At 45.0% G+C, this 21,328-nt stretch overlaps 1 protein-coding gene and 1 pseudogene across 1 annotated transcript; one reads left to right on the top strand and one right to left on the bottom strand.

Annotated features, from left to right (window-relative positions):
* The first annotated feature begins 1,087 nt into the window (after nt 1-1,087).
* Nucleotides 1,088-6,972, top strand: LOC121048330 (monocarboxylate transporter 9-like). The gene is made up of 4 exons (XM_040504538.1): nt 1,088-1,316; nt 3,833-3,976; nt 4,492-5,334; nt 6,782-6,972. The coding sequence occupies exons 1-4, from the start codon at nt 1,088-1,090 to the stop codon at nt 6,946-6,948; spliced, it is 1,383 nt and encodes a 460-aa protein (XP_040360472.1). The 3' UTR covers nt 6,949-6,972.
* Nucleotides 6,973-7,135: 163 nt separating this feature from the next.
* LOC115322250 lies at nt 7,136-10,057 on the bottom strand (annotated as a pseudogene).
* Nucleotides 10,058-21,328: the final 11,271 nt, after the last annotated feature.

Here is a 21,328-nt window from a genome sequence, read left to right as displayed (position 1 = left end):
CGATGGTATCATTCTAATGCCCATGTCCCACTGGAGCCACAGACAGAAACAAAAGACAGCGACACGCCTCAAACTCATGCAGCATAATCGCGATGGTATCTTCGGCAGGTGTTTATTCGTTCAAGGCTCGTGAAGTAAGCACGAGTGATGGCAAGTCTATCAAAGCTACCCTCGCGTGCATGATGCGTGTGTTTGAGCATAGCCTCCTTTATTTTTCAAAACCTCCCAAATCGCAAAAGACCCTGGTTTGAGGCTTGTCGCTGTCGTTTGCTTCTGTCTGTCGCTCTAGTGGGACACGGCCATAATGAACTGCCATCAAGTTTATACCTTGCCCCTTTCACTTGCACTGCGACTTACAGTGCTTGAAGAAACTGAGAAGACGATGGTCAAACATCACGGTGATTGGTGGCTGAGTGTGTTAGAGTACATCAGCTTGGAGCACGTGGAGCGAAAGATCGCGCTACAGAAATCCTGGGTTCATTCAGCAATCCTGGGTTCAGTAGACCGATCTCACCAGCCAGTTTCGCTACACCGCCGCTGGCGTAGTGCATGAAGGGAAGTTTAATCTTTCTGCCTGCGCGCAACGTCGCTGGAGCCCTGCCCGTGCAGAGCACGACACGACACGAGCTGTCTCGTGCACTGCCGCCTGCTTCATGTAAACTAAAGTTATGGCCGTGTCACGCATCCGCCGAACGCTTGTCGAGATCGGTCTATTTCAACCTCTGCCCGTTTAGGTATGTATCACAATTATAGTAGCGTGCGGTCGTGTATCACTACTGCATGTTAAAAATCCAAGGCTAGCAGTCGTTCTACCTTGAAATTTTTTTTTTTTTACAGCGCATTTTTGTGCCGCCGTACCCCAAAAGTAGAATGACCTTACGCTCTCTAAGCAGGAACGTTTAATTAGCCTTTTTTGTTTGTTTCTGCATCAACGTGTGTTTGGTCCCTTTATTGAGTACCTTAAAGCACGTCGTCTTTTTTCCACGACCAAGATATAAAACAATGTGATTTCACTCTACAATACAATACATTACTTTATTCTAGGACAGAGTGAATCAGGATCGCCGTCTGGACTTCGCTAATAGACATGCCGAGGCCCCTGAAAATCCTCAGAAAGATTTGTTGGAGCAATGAGCCTCCGGCTGTGGACAATTGCTGGCACGTTGTCCTCATCACATTTTTGACGGCCTTCATCAGCTCGGCGATGTTTCGCACAGCAGGGTACCTGTACATCGCCTTCATGGAAGAGTACGGAGTCGACAGGGAAACGGCAGCCTGGCCACATAGCATTGCCTCGGCCGTGGGCGGCATCGTTGGTACGCATAAAAACGTTTGTTGCTGTTCAAGAACTCTCAGAAGCGCATATATGGTAAATAATTGAAGCGATTCAAAAACCTAATAGAAAACGCGCAGTTTGAGAGGGGGTGGGAGTTGCTCCTTCGTGAACAGAACAAATCAAGTGGGTTTTGAATGAGTCAGTATTAGAGATATTGACTATAAAACCAAACACAAAAATCAGATTCATTGATATAAGTTCTTGTTTCCGTTTATTTTACCGTGTTCGTGCTCGTCCTCAATGTTCTCGAGGTGTTTTTCATTAAGAAAATGACAGTTGTCTGCAGAATAGCCATTTTAGTTTATCGAGACATTAATTTTCAAGTGCTTAAAAATGTATATATATACGCATAGAGCTCAACGCTCTGTTTACAAAGGAGCACACAAGAAATGTGGGCAGACGCGCAGTTCCCACATGAAGTATGTGCACCGATCGTGCGTAGGAAACTTATTTCCGTAAAGTAAAGCGTCTGGGCATGAGAGCGCCATTACAGCGACGTAACATCGGGGCTGTGCGTGGGTGTTCTGGTTCAACTGAGTGTAAGGTAGTCATTAGAAAAAACGATAGTGATTGTGTCTCGGCCGTCTCGTTCAGAAACTTTGATGCAAAAGCAGCCGTCATATCGGCCGCTCTTATGACCCCGCGTACAATACTCTTTTATTACAGTTGCGAGGGAAGCGTGCACTAATTCCCTTTCCCCAACCCGGGTTTGTTCATCGTGCTTGCGACACGTTTTTTTCTTCTTCTTTATTAGTGAGTATACCAAACCTGATTAGGCTGCATAATATTAATTCAAACTCGCATTAGAACTTAGGGAACAACTTTAGACGCCAAGTATATATATATATATATATATATATATATATATATATATATATATATATATATATATATATATATATAGATAGATAAGAGAGAGAGAGAGAGAGAAAGATAAGGTTAAGAAAGAGAAAACGTAGCGCAGGGTGCTGAAGAGTATAAGCGGCAGAAAATCACTTGAGACGGTTGTTTGGACTCGAATAACATAATATTCGCAAAGTCAGTTGACATTTCGGCCTGAGACAGGCCTTTTTCGAGAGTAGTTACATGAGACGAAATATTGACCCACCTGGGCATATGTAGCCCAGGTGTGTCAATATTTCGTCTCACGTAACTAGTCTTGAAAAAGGTATGTCTGAGGCCGAAACGTCGACTGACTTTAGGCGTATGTCATAAGAGTCCAAACAACCGTCTCGAGTACATTTCTCTGTATATATATATAGATATATAACTTGCAATTGAGTATCAAGTTGTTCCGCACTAAAGGCAAGAACAAGCCGGATACGGTAGACCTCGCCCTACGAAAGGAGCGTAACCGTAACATGACTTCGTGACGGCAGATCGCTACTAAAATGATGTAGCTCGTTCCGAAGTAATCCTTGCAACCTAAAGAAGCAATCAAAATATGAACTTTAAAGTGTTTTGCTTTATGGAGAAAACACCAGCACTCTACGTTTGGGCTAGCGTTGAATGCTCCACACTGCGCATGCTTCAAACGCACGCAACGCAGTGAGCTATGCGTCCGTACGCTCCCTATCGGTGGGCCTGTGCGTGCCCTTCTCGTTGCTCTGGTCGCGCTGTGACACAGCGCGACGAGAGCATTATACATGAGCACATCTAGGTGGTGCTGCAACCGGTTGCGTATGCGTTTGCGTTTCGTTGTACTAAAAGTGCTCGTTTCACGAGCTCCGTACCGTTCCGTTGAGAGCTTGCATCCGTCGTACGCCCTGCTAACGCGAGGGTATGTACGCTATGCTAGAACTTTCTATTTATTGCAAAAGACAAAAAAATGATCGGCTATAAAAAGCAGGGAATATCATCGTCTTAGGTGTTAATGGGCAGTAAAGTACGAGTAGTAGCTGCAGGAACTTCAGCTCCCTCCCAATATTAATATCTAAAAAAGGAGCAGCGAATCTTGCGGGTTACCAACTATGTTCAAAATTAGAAGATTACCGAGAAAGGAACAGTGTAACTCCAAGATTCAATAGTTTATTTACGCCTTTTACTATTTCTATCTAATGATTTCCTCTCTGAAGGATGTTTCTAAGTCAGATCATACAATCAAGATCCGGGTCATACTTCGTATGTTTCTGTAAAATATACGTGAAAGCCATGTTCCTGTGAGGAACATTCATCTATCTATATGTGAACGCCGTTCGCATATAGCCGGTATACTCCTCTCAATTACATGGCTTTAACATTTATATTCTTTTCTTTATATTTACATAAATATAAAGAAAAGAATGTGACCCCGATCATTATTTTACGATCTGACGTGAAAACACCCAGTGTTCTTTTAACCCGTATATTACATAGGCATATCAGGTGTTAAATAAAATAGTCGTTATTGGGATGTCCCATCCGTATTGTTTTGAGTAAAATTGCTAGAGCTATTGACGGCATAATTTTTTCTTCTCGTAAAATAAAAATATCCTAAGCGCTTTTGATATTTCACAGGTCTCATTGTGGCGCCGCTAAAACCTCGTCTCTCTATTACACACATCATGGCGCTGGCAAGCGCGCTGTTGTGGATCGGAATTATTGCATCTGGCTTCGCAACCAATATAGCCACATTGTCGGTGACATTAGGTGTGGTGCATGGTAAGCGTCTAAAAGTGTTTTTTAAGCTGTGCTTGGCTTTAGTATTGATGATCATAACTGTATGGTTTGTTGATTATTCCTTTAAGTGCTGTAATTTACATTGAATGCAATACTTCCTACTACGCATTCAAACTGAGACATTTATGTCATAATTGTAGATGCTTTTGGGTAGCTCATTGAGCTGGAAGCCAGGAGACTAAATTATGAACCGTTGATTGTTATAGATTTTTCTTTATATTAGAAGTTACAGGTTTGTAGGTTGTTCATTCTATGCTGTATTTTGGGCTTTGGAGTTTTGACAGCCTAGAAAAGGTCATGGCTGGCTCGAGACTAGTTTGGATGCGAAGCCTATCCCGAGCTTATTCAATAAAGTTGCGTCACGGTCACTGAAATTTAAAAACAAAAAGTTCTTAAATTTCTTTGTATAATTTTCTGGTAAATGTAATTGTACTAATGTTTCTTATTGCATTTCATGCTGCCTCGTTTATTTTACCAGCGTTGGATTTTCTTTTCAGGCATTGGTAGCGGAACTATCTACTTGCTACTTCAGGTGTTTACAATGATGTACTTTGATAAGTATAGGGGCACAGCGCTGGGAATTATGTCAATGGGATCGGCGCTTTCCGGCACCGTCTTCTCAAAACTGTTGGAGTACCTGACGGGCGCGTACAGTCTACAGTACAGCTTGATTCTTCTCGGCGCCTTGTCAATGAATATAAGTCCCTTAACGCACCTGCTCAAAGTTCCGCTATGGTACACACGTCCCAAAAAGAAGACCAAAAGGACTTCAAAGCAAACAATCAGCACAGTTTACGTGACCGAAAATAGCGCGGAGAATAAAAGTTCGTCTACAGAGTCGGTCGAAAGGAAGCACACGAACGAGTGCATTCGCGATCTCAAATTTTTGGCTTTTCGTCCCATGTTTTACCTCATGTTGGTATCGAGTGCAGTCACAATATTCGCAGATTACATCTTTCTTTCCACCTACATGGACTTTGCTGTAGACAAGGGCACCTCGGTATCTAATGCAGTGTGGCTCACGACGTGCATTTCGGTGGCTGACATGATAGGGCGCATCTGCCTTCCGGTGATAGCTGACAGACGTTACGTTCGCCGCAGTACGCTCGTGGTAGTGAACAAGTTTTTGATGGGAATCGATATGATACTGGCTCCTCAAGTGACGAGTTACTGGATGATTGCAGTATTATGCTCGCTTATCACTGCGCATATCGGCTGTGGCTTCATCCTACATGATGTGTTGGTCGCGGAATATCTGGGCTTGGAACGACTCTCTGTTGTTCAAGGGACTATTGGACTAGTGAAGACACCCCTGGTCCTTGGCATTCCAGCCTTAATCGGTAAGCTTGATTCACCTATTCGTAATTGTCGGCGGCATTTATAGTTTCCTTTTGTTCCGTTCTATTTTTCAAAGTAATTTTATTTTTTTACTTAAGTAAATGTACAAATATATAAAACTCGGTATATTCATGGCATTGCCCATGATCAGATGCAAATATGCAGCTTTGTCATTTTGAGGCCTGTGTTTTTATTAAAAATATATATTTGTTCGTCTAATCGAATGGTTCTCAAATGGGGGTCCGCGAAGCCCTGCCTCATCAGTTAAGCCCGGCCATAAAAGTTGTCTTTTCTCAGGTCGAGAAGAAATGTTTCAGTTTTCGGGTGATTTCTCTTGTAGGTATGTTAATAGGAGAGACCTACTTCTCTCTAGCCATTAATTATGGCCATCCATTAAATCATTAACATATTTAACCTATACCTTTCCCCTCCCCTCACTAAAACGGGGTCCTCCATCATCTCCGCCGATCCCCAGGGGGTCAGCGAAACACCAATGGTTGAAAACCACTGGTCTAATCTGTTAACACAGTGCACATTAGAGTTTTGCTCTAGGGGTGGGCGAATAGTGGTTCGAGTCCTATAGCATTGACTCATACCTAACTTTTACGGTGCGAGTGAAAGCCACGACATAAGTTTTTTTAACACTCCTGAAGCTAGTGAACACACTACGGTATTCGTCTCAAACAAAGAGTTAAATACTGATAAATTGTTTTTATGGTGAATTTAATATGACGTGCCAAAATACAGTAGGACACTAATTAAGCTCTTATATTCGCCTTACCATATTGTACCTGTTTCTAGTTTTCACACATTTTTCGATTGAGGTAATTGTCTAGTATTGCACAGCCTTTCCACAACGTGAAATGGTGTACTTACTACAATGTGATGATCGTAAATGATACTGGTTAGCAGCCATACGCAAACAACAAATATTCCTTCCACACAGGAGTCATTCCGTATCCGTTTAGGGCGGACTAAAGTTTTGTGATTGAAGAACCCATGCAGCAAACTTGAGTTTATACTACACTTTTGTCTCGTTAATATGGACACCTCCGTTCACCCAAAAAATCTTTGATTATGTGAGTTATCCATAATAACGAGACTAAAATGCATGTATTTTTCCTAGTTTGTCGCTGTAAATGGTGTCCATATGCCGGTGTAATCATATTAACGGGTTCATATTAACGAGACATGACTTTATTGTACGAAAACGTTAAAACATATACATATATAATTTATTTTTTAAAAAGCTCATACTACAATTGCGACTTAGTTGGCCAAGGTATCTGCAGACGATCAGCAAAGGAGCTAACATTGTTTTTGGTCATTTAAATTAAAAAAAAAAAATGTCGAGCACTTCTGAGGCTGTGTCTATGTTTTGCGCTTCACGTGGCCTTTACAGCAGAAAGTAAAATAAGAGAAAAAAAACATTTTAATTATTTTTTACAGGTCTGTTTCGGGATGAAGCAGGATCTTATGACAACATGTACAGACTACTTGGAGGTCTCCTAATATTTATATGTGTGTTCTGGGTTCCTGTGGTATGGAACGAAGCAAAGAACCAACGTCAGCACAAGTCACCACAAAACAACGGTTCACTAACAACCGAGTCGTGAAAAAACTTCACAAAATAAACATAAGTATTAGGATATAAATTGCTGTGTCTTTTTAAATGTAAGAATGAAAAGCCGGGGGGACCAAATTTTAATGTATTTTATGGCGGCATTCATTGGTTAGTTCTCAATAACCTCTTTTTTCAAGGTAGACCCAATATGTATATTTTGGTTTCTATCGTATTGACTGCTAAACCTCCACCTTGTATTTCATTTCATTTCATTTATTTAACCGTTAAATGCCCACAGGGGGCTTTACATAAGGGGGGGGGGGGCAAATTGAAACACTCAAAAGAAGACACAAAAAAAAAAGACTAGGATGTTTATGTACACGTGTAAACAGGACGCTAGGTGGTGACGAGAGAGGAAAGGGCAGATCTGAAGTTATTGCATTCTTTGATGCTAACAATAGGTTACGGGAGGTTGTTCCAATCAGTAATAGCCAATTGTAAGGGAGAAACTTTGAATAGGTTTGTCCTAGGCGTAGTCAGTTGAATTTTGAGTGGGTGGTCAGTGCGGTGGGAGAAGTGGGTGGCCGGAGGGCGGTATTCATCTTTTTTTAAAGGAAAATTATAATATATCTTGTGCAGGTGGGTAAGACGTGGTACTTTTCTTCTGTGTTTTAAAAGAGGGAGGTTTAATTTTGCTTTCATTGCGGTAACACTTGTAGGCTGATAATTGTGGAGAATGAAACGTGTAGCCCGGTTCTGTACAGCTTCCAATTTTTCTTCCAGATACAACTGATAGGGGTTCCAAACAATGAATGCATACTCGAGTTGAGGACGGACGAGAGAATTGTATGCGATGAGCTTTGTTTCTTGCGTGGCCTTATAGAGATGGCGCTTTAAGAATCCCAAACTTCTGTTTGCTTTCGCAGATATGCAGTTTATATGAGGCTCCCATGAGAAGTTATGGTTAAAGTTGATGCCAAGATACTTGTAGGATGTTACGGCTTCAACTGGTATGGTAGAAGGTGAATAGTCAATTTGGGTACCGTTTTTTTTTTTTTGTAGTGAAGTTAAGAAATTTTGTTTTGTCAACATTCATCTCCATTTGCCACTCTCTACACCATGCTTGAATTTATGACAATTCATTTTGCAAAAGGGTACAGTCGGTTACACTCATCATTTTTCTATAAATCACGCAGTCGTCCGCATATAACCTAATAGTAGAATTCAAAAGATCCGGCAGGTCATTTATGTAAATTAGAAACAACAATAAACCCAGCACGGTTCCCTGCGGTACCTCCGATTTAACAAGTTTTTGTGACGATCAACTGTTTTCTATAACAACGTTATGTGTTCTGTTTGAAAGGAAATTTTCAATCCAATTTATAACGGACGTTTCTACTTTAAGTGCTTTTAATTTTTGGATAAGACGGCAATGTGGGTCTTCATCAAACGCTTTTTTAAAATCAATGAAGAGAGCGCAAGTTTTATGTTTTTTTTATGTAGGTTATGGTGGATGTCCGTTAAAAACTCAAAAAGCTGAGATTCACAGGTGTACGACCGCCGGAAGCCGTGCTGGTTTGTAAAGAGTATATTGTTTACACATAAATAATTTATTACACTAGAATAAACGACATGTTTTATCAATTTAGTTACAACAGAGGTTAGAGATATGGGTCTGAAATTGGTAGGGCCATATTTTGCGCCATCTTTACAAATCGGGACAACCATTGCAGATTTCCAGTCAGCCGGAACAACACCCGAGTCAAGGGATTTTTGAAATATGCGGGGTAAGAGCACACTAGATATGTCACTTGTAATCTTTAGCAACTTTGTAGTTATAAGGTCAGGACCGGGAGCCGAGTTAGATGGTAAATTTGATATTAATTTTGAAATTCCGTCATTTGTCAAAATGGTCTCATCCATTTGGGTGGTTATAAGATATTCTGGGCAGCAAGAGGGTAATGGAAAAACTTCATCAGTGAACACTTAACTAAAGAAGGTACAAAACAGCTCACAAGTCTCTGCGGTTGGTAAACTTTTTTCAGAGGCGTCAGTCAAGCTCACAGAGTCCTTTTCCTGCTTTGGATTAACAGCGGACCAAAACTTCTTGGAGTTTGTTTTCAGTATATTACAAAGATCATAGTTAAAAAACTTCTCTTTTGCATTTCTTATTTTATATTTGCAAGTTAAATAACACTCCTTCTATTTTAACCATGAAATAGCAGTCTGAGACGCCTTTGCGGCCCGAAAAAGCCTATTCTGTTTATTTGGCAACCTCTTCAAACGTGTTGTAAACCACGGGTTCGAAAACGACGTGTGAATGGTTAGTTTCGGAATAAATTTGTCACCCAACTCAAGCAATTTACACTTAAACAAAAGCCAGTTTTCATTCAGAGATCTAGAATCGAATTCTTCTAAAAACCAAGCTGAAAATAGCGAAAAGTGTTGGTTAATAGCGTCGAGGTTTGCCCTAGAGTAACTGGAAATTGTTCTTGCCCAAAGAGGTTGCTCACATGATGGAATGAAAAGTTCAGCATTAATAGATAAGTGATCACTTAATGGTTCCATATACACAGTATTTGCAACTAGATTGGGTTTTGAAATAAAAAAAGGTCAAGCATGGCTTCACCACGACTGGGTTTATTAACAATTTGAGAAAGTGCAAAAGAGGATGTAACGTCAACAAAATCGCGAGACTGTTTTGGAAGGTTCTGCCACGATAAAAATGGCATTTTATCAGACAGAATGCACCACTTAATTTTAGGGTAGTTGAAATCGCCAGAAATAACAAGTACATCAATTGGGTATAAAAGAATAAGAGAGTCCAGAAAATCATGAAGTAGCGGAGCAAAATCTAGAACACTTGGGGGCTTATAACAAGAAACTACGATTCTAACCCAAACGGCTTCAAAGGTTGGAACAGTATTAAAACAATCAATGTGGTATGCCTTTTTGACTTTTACAAGTACTCCTCCTCCCTTCCGGCCTGCTCTGTCATGACGAAAAATAAAATGTGAGGGGTGTATAATTAGTTCCGAGTTTGAGATATCATCTGTGAGCCAAGTTTCTGTTAAAATGATAACGTCGGCTGAGCATGACTAGACTACCGAATAAAGGTCGTCCTGCTTTGTATGAACACTTCTAGTGTTGGCGACGAAAAAATTTAGACTTAAAACGGGGCGACAGCAGCTTTCGGGGGAGGAGGAACGCGGTTGGTGACCGCGGGATTGCTATGCAGGTAGTGCTTTCACTAAGTTAGATTGTTTATCGTAAATGTATTTTAAGTTCCCCACTATCAACTTGTCATGCCGAAGCTTAAAATCTTGCCTCAATCAGGAGGGAGAATAGTGACGCCAAGCATTTCGTTGCAAAAAGCAATCACGCTTTTCTCAGATTTTGCCCATGTTTCTCCGCGAATGTCAGGAAGGTTGAAAAACAAAAGATTCTTACGTCTAGACTGGTTTTCTAGGTTTGCGGAATTCTGCAGTACACGTTCAAGGTCCGCACTGGCTCTTGCATTCATTGTGGAAATTGAAGCGACTTCATCTTTTACCACTTTTAAGGCAGAGACATATCGGTCAATAGCGTTCACTTGCGTCCTCATGTCCCCAAGAACGTTGTCAGGTTATTTTTCCTTTTCTTGTAATGATATTATCACATTTAAAATTGCTGATTAACCTGCAGAAAGGCTATTTAACGAGGCGAGGATCTGAGAAAGCGGGGAGATGTCCTCAGAAACAAGGATATCCGGGCCGGGATTAGTTTCATCCCCAGACAGTAGAAGCAAGTTTGCTACAAAATCAGCGACAGATGGCATTTTCGCAGCACACTGGGATAAATTACGCCAGATAAGAGTCAAGCGATTGTACACGTCGGGAGTGCACGAGACCGCAATGACACAGACGTTGTTATCTCGGTAGGATGTCGAAAAAACACCAACCTGAGAGGTAACAGGGTATAAGTGACGCATCCTAGTTTCGGTGCCGTGCCCCAGTAGCTCCGATGAGTGCAGCCGGTTTTGTAGTCTCGCCACACCCACTTCGTCAGGCTATACCGGCAAGTGTTGCCAGTTGAACTTTACAGAGTCCGCCAATGTTGACGAAGACGGTGCCAATCCACAGCACTGCAAGTCGACGGCGAAAAGCGGTGGTATACCGCGGCGGGTCCTGTTAGGAATTCGTGCGCGGTAAAAATCGGCGAGGTCAGCAGCACGGTGAGGATGACACTGGCAGCAGCGACCTGAGAAGTAACAGGGCATAAGTGACGCATCCTAGTTTCGGTGCCGTGCCCGAGTAGCTCCGATGAGTGCAGCCGGTTTTGTAGTCTCGCCACACCCACTTCGTCAGGTGATACCGGCAAGTGTTGCCAGTCGAACTTTACAGAGTCCGCCAGAGTTGACGAAGACGGTGCCAATCCACAGCACTGCAGGTCGACGGCGAAAAGCGGTGGTATACCGCGGCGGGTCCTGTTAGGAAATCGTGCGCGGTAAAAATCGGCGGGGTCAGCAGCACGGTGAGGATGACAGTGGCAGCAGCGACCTGAGAAGTAACAGGGCATAAGTGACGCATCCTAGTTTCGGTGCCGTGCCCGAGTAGCTCCGACGAGTGCAGCCGGTTTTGTAGTCTCGCCACACCCACTTCGTCAGGTTATACCGGCAAGTGTGGCCAGTCGAACTTTACAGAGTCCGCCAATGTTGACGAAGACGGTGCCAATCCACAGCACTGCAAGTCGACGGCGAAAAGCGGTGGTATACCGCGGCGGGTCCTGTTAGGAAATCGTGCGCCGTAAAAATCGGCGAGGTCAGCAGCACGGTGAGGATGACACTGGCAGCAGCGACCTGAGAAGTAACAGGGCATAAGTGACGCATCCTAGTTTCGGTGCCGTGCCCGAGTAGCTCCGATGAGTGCAGCCGGTTTTGTAGTCTCGCCACACCCACTTCGTCAGGTTATACCGGCAAGGGTTGCCAGTTGAACTTTACAGAGTCCGCCAATGTTGACGAAGACGGTGCCAATCCACAGCACTGCAAGTCGACGGCGAAAAGCGGTGGTATACCGCGGCGGGTCCTGTTAGGAAATCGTGCGCGGTAAAAATCGGCGGGGTCAGCAGCACGGTGAGGATGACACTGGCAGCAGCGACCTGAGAAGTAACAGGGCATAAGTGACGCATCCTAGTTTCGGTGCCGTGCCCGAGTAGCTCCGATGAGTGCAGCCGGTTTTGTAGTCTCGCCACACCCACTTCGTCAGGTTATACCGGCAGGTGTTGCCAGTTGAACTTTACAGAGTCCGCCAATGTTGACGAAGACGGTGCCAATCCACAGCACTGCAAGTCGACGGCGAAAAGCTTTGGTATACCGCGGCGGGTCCTGTTAGGAAGTCGTGCGCGGTAAAAATCGGCGGGGTCAGCAGCACGGTGAGGATGACACTGGCAGCAGCGACCTGAGAAGTAACAGGGCATAAGTGACGCATCCTAGTTTCGGTGCCGTGCCCGAGTAGCTCCGATGAGTGCAGCCGGTTTTGTAGTCTCGCCACACCCACTTCGTCAGGTGATACCGGCAAGTGTTGCCAGTCGAACTTTACAGAGTCCGCCAATGTTGACGAAGACGGTGCCAATCCACAGCACTGCAAGTCGACGGCGAAAAGCGATGGTATACCGCGGCGGGTCCTGTTAGGAAATCGTGCGCCGTAAAAATCGGCGAGGTCAGCAGCACGGTGAGGATGACACTGGCAGCAGCGACCTGAGAAGTAACAGGGCATAAGTGACGCATCCTAGTTTCGGTGCCGTGCCCGAGTAGCTCCGATGAGTGCAGCCGGTTTTGTAGTCTCGCCACACCCACTTCGTCAGGTTATACCGGCAAGGGTTGCCAGTTGAACTTTACAGAGTCCGCCAATGTTGACGAAGACGGTGCCAATCCACAGCACTGCAAGTCGACGGCGAAAAGCGGTGGTATACCGCGGCGGGTCCTGTTAGGAAATCGTGCGCGGTAAAAATCGGCGAGGTCAGCAGCACGGTGAGAATGACACTGGCAGCAGCGACCTGAGAAGTAACAGGGCATAAGTGACGCATCCTAGTTTCGGTGCCGTGCCCGAGTAGCTCCGATGAGTGCAGCCGGTTTTGTAGTCTCGCCACACCCACTTCGTCAGGTTATACCGGCAAGGGTTGCCAGTTGAACTTTACAGAGTCCGCCAATGTTGACGAAGACGGTGCCAATCCACAGCACTGCAAGTCGACGGCGAAAAGCGGTGGTATACCGCGGCGGGTCCTGTTAGGAAATCGTGCGCGGTAAAAATCGGCGAGGTCAGCAGCACGGTGAGGATGACACTGGCAGCAGCGACCTGAGAAGTAACAGGGCATAAGTGACGCATCCTAGTTTCGGTGCCGTGCCCGAGTAGCTCCGATGAGTGCAGCCGGTTTTGTAGTCTCGCCACACCCACTTCGTCAGGTTATACCGGCAAGTGTTGCCAGTTGAACTTTACAGAGTCCGCCAATGTTGACGAAGACGGTGCCAATCCACAGCACTGCAAGTCGACGGCGAAAAGCGGTGGTATACCGCGGCGGGTCCTGTTAGGAAATCGTGCGCCGTAAAAATCGGCGAGGTCAGCAGCACGGTGAGGATGACACTGGCAGCAGCGACCTGAGAAGTAACAGGGCATAAGTGACGCATCCTAGTTTCGGTGCCGTGCCCGAGTAGCTCCGATGAGTGCAGCCGGTTTTGTAGTCTCGCCACACCCACTTCGTCAGGTTATACCGGCAAGGGTTGCCAGTTGAACTTTACAGAGTCCGCCAATGTTGACGAAGACGGTGCCAATCCACAGCACTGCAAGTCGACGGCAAAAAGCGGTGGTATACCGCGGCGGGTCTTGTTAGGAAATCGTGCGCCGTAAAAATCGGCGAGGTCAGCAGCACGGTGAGGATGACACTGGCAGCAGCGACCTGAGAAGTAACAGGGCATAAGTGACGCATCCTAGTTTCGGTGCCGTGCCCGAGTAGCTCCATGAGTGCAGCCGGTTTTGTAGTCTCGCCACACCCACTTCGTCAGGTTATACCGGCAAGGGTTGCCAGTTGAACTTTACAGAGTCCGCCAATGTTGACGAAGACGGTGCCAATCCACAGCACTGCAAGTCGACGGCGAAAAGCGGTGGTATACCGCGGCGGGTCCTGTTAGGAATTCGTGCGCGGTAAAAATCGGCGAGGTCAGCAGCACGGTGAGGATGACACTGGCAGCAGCGACCTGAGAAGTAACAGGGCATAAGTGACGCATCCTAGTTTCGGTGCCGTGCCCGAGTAGCTCCGATGAGTGCAGCCGGTTTTGTAGTCTCGCCACACCCACTTCGTCAGGTGATACCGGCAAGTGTTGCCAGTCGAACTTTACAGAGTCCGCCATAGTTGACGAAGACGGTGCCAATCCACAGCACTGCCAAGTCGACGGCGAAAAGCGGTGGTATACCGCGGCGGGTCCTGTTAGGAATTCGTGCGCGGTAAAAATCTGCGAGGTCAGCAGCACTGTGAGGATGACACTGGCAGCAGCGACCTGAGAAGTAACAGGGCATAAGTGACGCATCCTAGATTCGGTGCCGTGTATCGGCCCTTCTGGGGCTGGCAATATCAATAAAAAAATAAGAAAACATATTATAAATTTATAATACTGTCAGTCACTTAAAACAATTTCATTGTCTCCCAGCAAAAATTAAAACTGACTTGTGCAGGTGTTTGCCAGCCTCCACTGATATAGTTCACTAACTTTTATGATGGGCCCGTCACACGAAAAAAGGCAAGACAGTTTTTTTTTCGCCGTCGAATGGCGCCACAAGGTGTCATCGTTTAATACCAGTTGTGATAGCCAGGCATGAATATAATGGTGGGTTTAAGGGTGCTTAGAGCCCATAGATTGTGTGGTGACCATAAATAGTCTGTAAAACGTAGTCTAGTGCCCCTTTAATGTTCGATTCATACTATGTTTCGGTGATGGCCACATTAATTTTCTATATTTTTCTGCAACATATAATATTGCTCGCTGGTAGAAATATGCAGTTCTTCTTTAACATAGAATTGCCACTTTAGGCTTAGTAAACCAAGTTTAAACTTTTTGTGTTCTAAAGAATCTTTGCGTTTTATTATGGCGTCATACTTACATCGTGTGTTTTATGAATATGATGAAACTACTCCAATAAAATTGGTTCACTGTACAGCAGGAAGAATAATCTTTCTACCAACAAAATTCTGTGAAAAAGAATGCAATGGTATTTTCGAGTCATTGTAATTGGTCCAATTCACTTTCAACATACGTGTATTCACTGATGGAGATTGGTACTGCAGAAACGAATATGCTAATATAATGTATTCGAGTCTAGGTTTTTCGGATGAGTACCTTCATCATCCTTCAAGCCAAACAGAAACACGCAGCCTTGTGTCAAAACTACTGCACTGCGTTGGAAATCCAGTCGCTTGATTACGACACCATATCTCACATTGCTGGACGCACAATAATTAGTCTATAACGTTTTTATGGGCACTCTAATTGCTTTCTTATGCCGCATTTACAGGCGCCGTTTCATTTGCTACTGCACGATTGGCCCCCTTAGTTAGGGGCGTTTGATAATTCTTTGAGGAAGAGCATAGAGTAATAATACGGTGATACGCAAAGTGTGGCCACTGAAGCCCTATCGCGGCCCAGCTATTAGGATTCATAACGCCCCCTAGTTGGAGCAATTGTGCCTAATTATTGACACATTTGTAACATTTGCACTATTATTAAATTGCTCTAATTCAATTTACAAGTTTTTATAGTTGCGAATACCTTCGAATGTTTTTTTTTTAAATATTACCATGCCTGAGATTAAGGCTTTGGAAGACGCCAGACGTGGCAGCCGCCATTAGGGCAACCAAATTGGTGGGCGGTGGATCAGGCGTGCTGTTTTTGTCGTCGTGCAGATTTCTTGACATTCTTCTCTTGTGAAGAAGGAGAGACGGTTAATTAACTGCGCAATTCTCTCAAGCGTGTTTTAAGTGACTGTTAAGCGTCAGCGCTATCGCCGAACAGGTCGTCTCTGTTTCACTAAAGACGCTTCGCACAAGCTCCAGATTAAAGGCGCCATCGCTGACTTTCTTTAGTCATATCAAGATGCCAAGCCACTGAAGTGGGCGTTCACGAGCCTCCATAAAAGCCAATGCTGGGAAGGACACAGAAGAATTAAAAATGACAATAACCTGTCCTCCTGTGGTATTGACTTAGTAAAGCAAACGGAAGAGGACGAAACAAAAACGGAAGGGCGGTCGGGCGGCGCCCATGCACAGCTGCCGCAAGGGATGTATAAACGCGAGCGTAGCTGACGCTACAAACACAAGCCCGTTCTCTTGAAAACGACGCTTTCGCTTCACGAGCGCGAGAGCGTTACAGGCCCGCTTCAACCGTGAAGCTCGCTCTCGTATCCTCTCTGTTGCTCAGACTCACGGTGAAGCAGAAATTACAGCTGTTACTAACGTTGGTTCAACGGCCGCCCGCGGAACAATTTTTATGCGGTTGCCCTTGTGGCCACAATAAATATTGTGTCGTTCCCTTCTATATCGCGTTTAGTGAAGCGGTTTCAATTCTATATTGCATATTGTTCATGGTTCGCAGCCTGCTCTGGAATGTAAAAGTCACGCGTGCGTTTGAGCAGTAAGTTAAGAAAAAATATTATAGTTAGTCACAACATACTAAGCGCAAGCCCGCAAGCTACAACCCAAAACCAATGGAATAATTGATATTAGTCATCCACCCATTCAGATAACAGCCATCTGTAACTGCAGCCCACTGATCATTACTACAGTAGGCTGGATGGCGCAATGAACAGACAGGTATGAAGTCACCAGAAGTAAGCGGCTCGTCCCGGAAGTCAACGCTTGAGAGGCTTTTCAACTCTTCCCAGTGCTGGGTCGAACAGCGTCAAGGGCGCTGGGCTTTTTCTTGTCCCCCGAAGAGAGCCCGTAGCACTCACGCCGGAGCGGGCAGGGAACCATTCATTTTTCAGTCTTTTATATTTCTCCACCTGAAAAGTGGGCTTTCCAAAAGAGCCTGTTTGATGCGGACTAATGGTGCATGCGGACACGAGAAGTCTCCTGGGAAGCCATTCGATGGGAAAATTTTGAGATTCTAGTTTATCAAGTGTGCGTATGTCCCACGTTCAAATGTCTTATTCTCGGGATTTAATCCAGAACGGGAGAATTAAAACCCAATCAAAAACACACAAAAAAAAAAAAAGCATAGACAAAAATATCGACCGATTGCACTAGGAAGCCCAGTGCATGTCCGACTTCCGTGACAAGCATAGAACTTCCGGTGGCTTCGCTTGCGCCATGCTCGCAGAGCAGCTAAGCGCCACCCAGCCCCCTAGAGTAAAAATCAGTGCTTTAGCAATGTTAGTGAACGTAAGCGCCTAAGCAGGCAGAAGAGACCAACTACATAAGACAAGCTAGGTGCGGTGACAGTCGATTGCTCCGCTGGGTCCTATGAAAGTGATCACTCTTTACATTACTCTATATTACTCTATCAAGAGAGGCTCGCTGTGCGGTAAACTGCACGTCCATGTGCTGTAATATGAATTCTGAAGAATTAAAATAAGCCTACTATACACTGCGAGCATATGAAAATAGAGGCTACGTCAACAAAAATGTTCCACTTGTCTCAGCCGTGTAAAAGGTTGTTATATTCGTTGAGCATAGTTGAAACTTTATAATTATACGATTAACACACTTTTTTACATGAGCAACAGCACTAAGAAATTCTGCACCTTCCCAACCACACCCCAGAGAACCTAAGACCTATTTTTCCTGCCAGTCCAAGTAGTGTGGTACTTTACGTCGACATTTAACAACTTTTTGACGTCCTTTTCTTCAGAAACTAGTATAAGCGCTCGTGCTGTGTGAGTCTCTTTGGAATGTCAGCCAGTAAAGAGTGATTTGTTATTAAATCACCCAGGCAGCACACAGTATTGTCGCGATATTCGCATCGGGTCGGGAAAGTCGTGCGAATACTGCCGATATTTCGGTTGTATCAGGAAAATCGTGTCGTTACCAATTTGATACTGCCGATGTCGACGGAATACCACTTATATCGCGGAGATCGAATCCTGATCTATATTTTACACGAACCACGTTTTTCTTTAACTATCGTGTCTGAATCGTCAATAACTGCGCAGTATTAGGCATTTTCGGTCGATCCGAAAATGATATTGAAAGAAGGTCGGTTCACGGAATATCTGTATTATTACGCCAACGCAATCATGATATATATGTTATACAAACCGTTTTTCCCCGAATGGCGTTTCGGAATCGGCAATAACTGCGCAGTATTAGGCATTTTCGGCCGAAAACAATATTTAAAGAAAATGGTCGCCATTTTTGGCTATAATTTAGAAGATCTCTTTTATTTCAACAATCAGCGATAGATTCAGACTTGTACACGTTACTGAAGAAAGTAACCGATTACGATTACGATTATTTCACTCTAAAAAGTAACCGATTACAATTACAATCACAGCCTCAAAAAAGTAATCGAAAATTACTCTAAAGTAATCAATTACTTCCCCAGTTACTTTTCATGCGACTTTTTTTTATTACGGTAGCAGATATACACATTTAAATAGGTGTTCCGCATTTACACGTTTCTTTTTCTTTGTCCTCTACACCTTGTTCAGTTTCAGCCGCAGTTGTCTGACGAAGTTTGCCTCGGTCATCCACCAACGAATCATGGTGTCATGAACAGAGCTCCTAGTTTCATTTGACGCAGTTAATGGAGGGATATTATTCGGGAACTGATATTAGGGACGAAGACATACTTTTGACAAACCCAATGAAATGTACTAAACAAAAACTAAGAATATAAATGTTCAAAAGTGATACCCCATAAACCAGTCAAAACCCGTAGGAGCATACTCATGAATTTGAATACAAACTGTTTCCTGGTTAAAAGTCAAAAACAGTGCAAACAGCCCGCTTGTGCCTTCTGTTGCCTCCCTTCCCACCTTCCTACCCTTCCTCCCGTTCCTCCCGTGGCTCGCTCCGCCGCTCGACCTTTAGACTGGCTCTTGGCGGCCACTCATCGTTACCGCAGTTCCGGTCCCTCGATTGCTCGTAGTGGTCGCGGGCGCGGCTTCCTGGCTGGCGCCGGGCGGTCGTACTGCGAAGGGGCATTTGCTGTGGCCATGCTCTTTAAATAGACAGCAAAATTCGGTTTCTTAACCCGTGCTACGACTTTGTTAAGCGTTGCCCACAGATGGTGCATTTCTTTTTGTAAAATTTGCAAAGAGCGAACTTACCTCACGAAAAGCAAAGAAAGAAAAAGACTTAGCTCCTATGGAAACGCAACGAAGCCACCGGTTTTCAAACATTGCGGTGCCGTTTCCCACGGGAGACAAGAGATGGCGCAACGAACGCCGCCAACGAACGAGCATACGGCGTCGAGAGCCGGTGCCTTTAGCAGACGATCTTTTCCACTCAAAAGCGGCGCGAACTTTTTTTATATCTTTTATCATCCTTACTAATAAAACACATTGAGTAGACCCATAATGGAATAAAAAATGAATTGTCGGGTTATTTTAACTGTTTTTTTTCGTGGTACTATGTCGTCTGATTTGCTGTTCGTTGTTGCTGCCGCACCTCAACGCTACTAAACGATAGAGACTGCTGTAAAAAAGTGGCACCGACCCGTCCTCCAGAACCGAGCTAATGACGATCACAACGCCGCCATTTCTCCCGCAGCGGCCACTCGAGGAACTGCACGTGACTTGTATTTCAGCTTTAATCGGCCATTATGGCGCCGAAACAGATACGCTGGAAGGCGCCACCCCCGTCTCCCCAGCAGACACGCCGCTAATTACTACTGAAGCTAACATGCACCTAGGTCGGAACGCGCTACCTGAAATCACCGCTGAGGCATGGTTGGTTTAAAAACAATAATAATTGTGTCGCAAAACCTTGCAAACTAAAGATTTTAGAAAACACCACGCGCCCTCAATTTATATTAAACTCCAATGAAAGTTACTGCAAAAAGAGCCTTTTCCATTTGGTTTTCACGCAAAAACATGCGTCTGAAAATTCAAGATGACAACAGTAAAGACAAATGATAAAGGGTGGAGCTGTTCCCTCTATCCTTCGAAAAGTGGCGCCATTTTTTGAACTAGCCGCCGCGCACACTATTGGTCACTCGTCATGTCACATCTGGCTTTCGGTTTTGGACCTCCGGTCGTCATGAATTTCCCAATATGTTGCTACGCCGCAGCTGACGGGCTGCTGCGCCCGTAGAAAAGTCGACTGGAAAGATTTTGAGCGTTCTTTCTGAAACAGAAAATGAACCTCGGAGGAACATGTTGCTTCACCGAATCGGTCGAAAAGGTTTCAACCCGACGGGAGCCGTAAAGGTATGCGAGGTAGGTGGTCTGTATACTCATTAGCATACAAAAAGACAGCTGTTTAGTGTGCGTTATGCATTCCATTCCACCGTAAACGCGAGCGATGTAATAGCGAGCACAACATTGCCAACTTGGCGTGCACGGACGCTCGTGCCGTGGAAGTAAAGGCCCCTACGCACAGTTGCGTTTGAGAGCGTTTGACTGCGTTGCGTCGAGAAACGAAAGCGAGTCACCGGCACATCTGTGCTTCATATGAAGCGTAGAATCCAATTCAAGGAATTGCCGGGCACGCGATAAAATAAGTATGGTTGTCCTGCGTTCTCGCAGTCGCAACGCAGTGAAACGCTCTCAAACGCAACTGTACGTAGGGGCATTAAGTCGTTCAGACGTCCTGCTCCTGCTCGTGGTTGTGGAATTGGCGTGGATCCCAATTGACCATTTCCTATATTACCCAAGCATCAAGAAGAATGCAGGGATTGGTGCTCCACGCGCCACACGCGCACGCCTACCCCGCTTAAAAGATTCAAGTAAATAACCAAAAAAAAGCGTTGACGAACGCGCGTGCAAGATGCCATTTGTTTTAGGTTTTTGCTTTGGAAAAGGTACTACTGCTGAGGCCAGCTCGTGCGGCGCGTGGAACACCAATCCATGCATTCTCAAGCGTTCCACGCATCCGTGACGCCGTCATAACCGTAGTTCGTAGGAGAGGAGGCAGACGCCAGTCCACGAGATAGCTCATGCCGCCTGGTGCTCTGCTCGCGCAGACCTCCAGCAGGGTTGTCGCGCGCGCAGCTCCCACGATGCATGTCGGCAGCGGTGGCGTACTCAAACTAGCTGGTGAGATCGGTCTATTACGGGTGCGTGCGGAGTACGCGCCCTCGTCAAGTGTTGCGTACGTGCTCGCGTACCATTCTTTGTTTCGCACAGATAGCTTGCAACGCTGCCGCAGCTGCGCACCTGAGCATTGGGCTGTATCTGTACTCCGTTTCAATATAAGTGCGAGCGCAGCCAGTGCGACAAGCAGGAGTATGTTTTCTCTGACGACGC

The sequence above is a fragment of the Ixodes scapularis genome, unplaced genomic scaffold (genome assembly GCF_016920785.2).
Source record: "Ixodes scapularis isolate PalLabHiFi unplaced genomic scaffold, ASM1692078v2 PGA_scaffold1__304_contigs__length_218370807, whole genome shotgun sequence".
In the NCBI taxonomy this organism is placed as follows: domain Eukaryota; kingdom Metazoa; phylum Arthropoda; class Arachnida; order Ixodida; family Ixodidae; genus Ixodes; species Ixodes scapularis.
Note: the sequence above shows the minus strand (reverse complement) of the source record. Positions and strands in the feature narration are given on the sequence as shown.

Bases quoted from the DNA above. Each gene is read 5' to 3' on its own strand.
- LOC121048330 (XM_040504538.1), top strand. From the start codon at position 1,088: ATGCCGAGGCCCCTGAAAATCCTCAGAAAGATTTGTTGGAGCAATGAG. The intron at 1,317-3,832 runs GTACGCATAAAA...GATATTTCACAG, and splicing joins GGCCGTGGGCGGCATCGTTG to GTCTCATTGTGGCGCCGCTA. The intron at 5,335-6,781 runs GTAAGCTTGATT...TATTTTTTACAG, and splicing joins TGGCATTCCAGCCTTAATCG to GTCTGTTTCGGGATGAAGCA.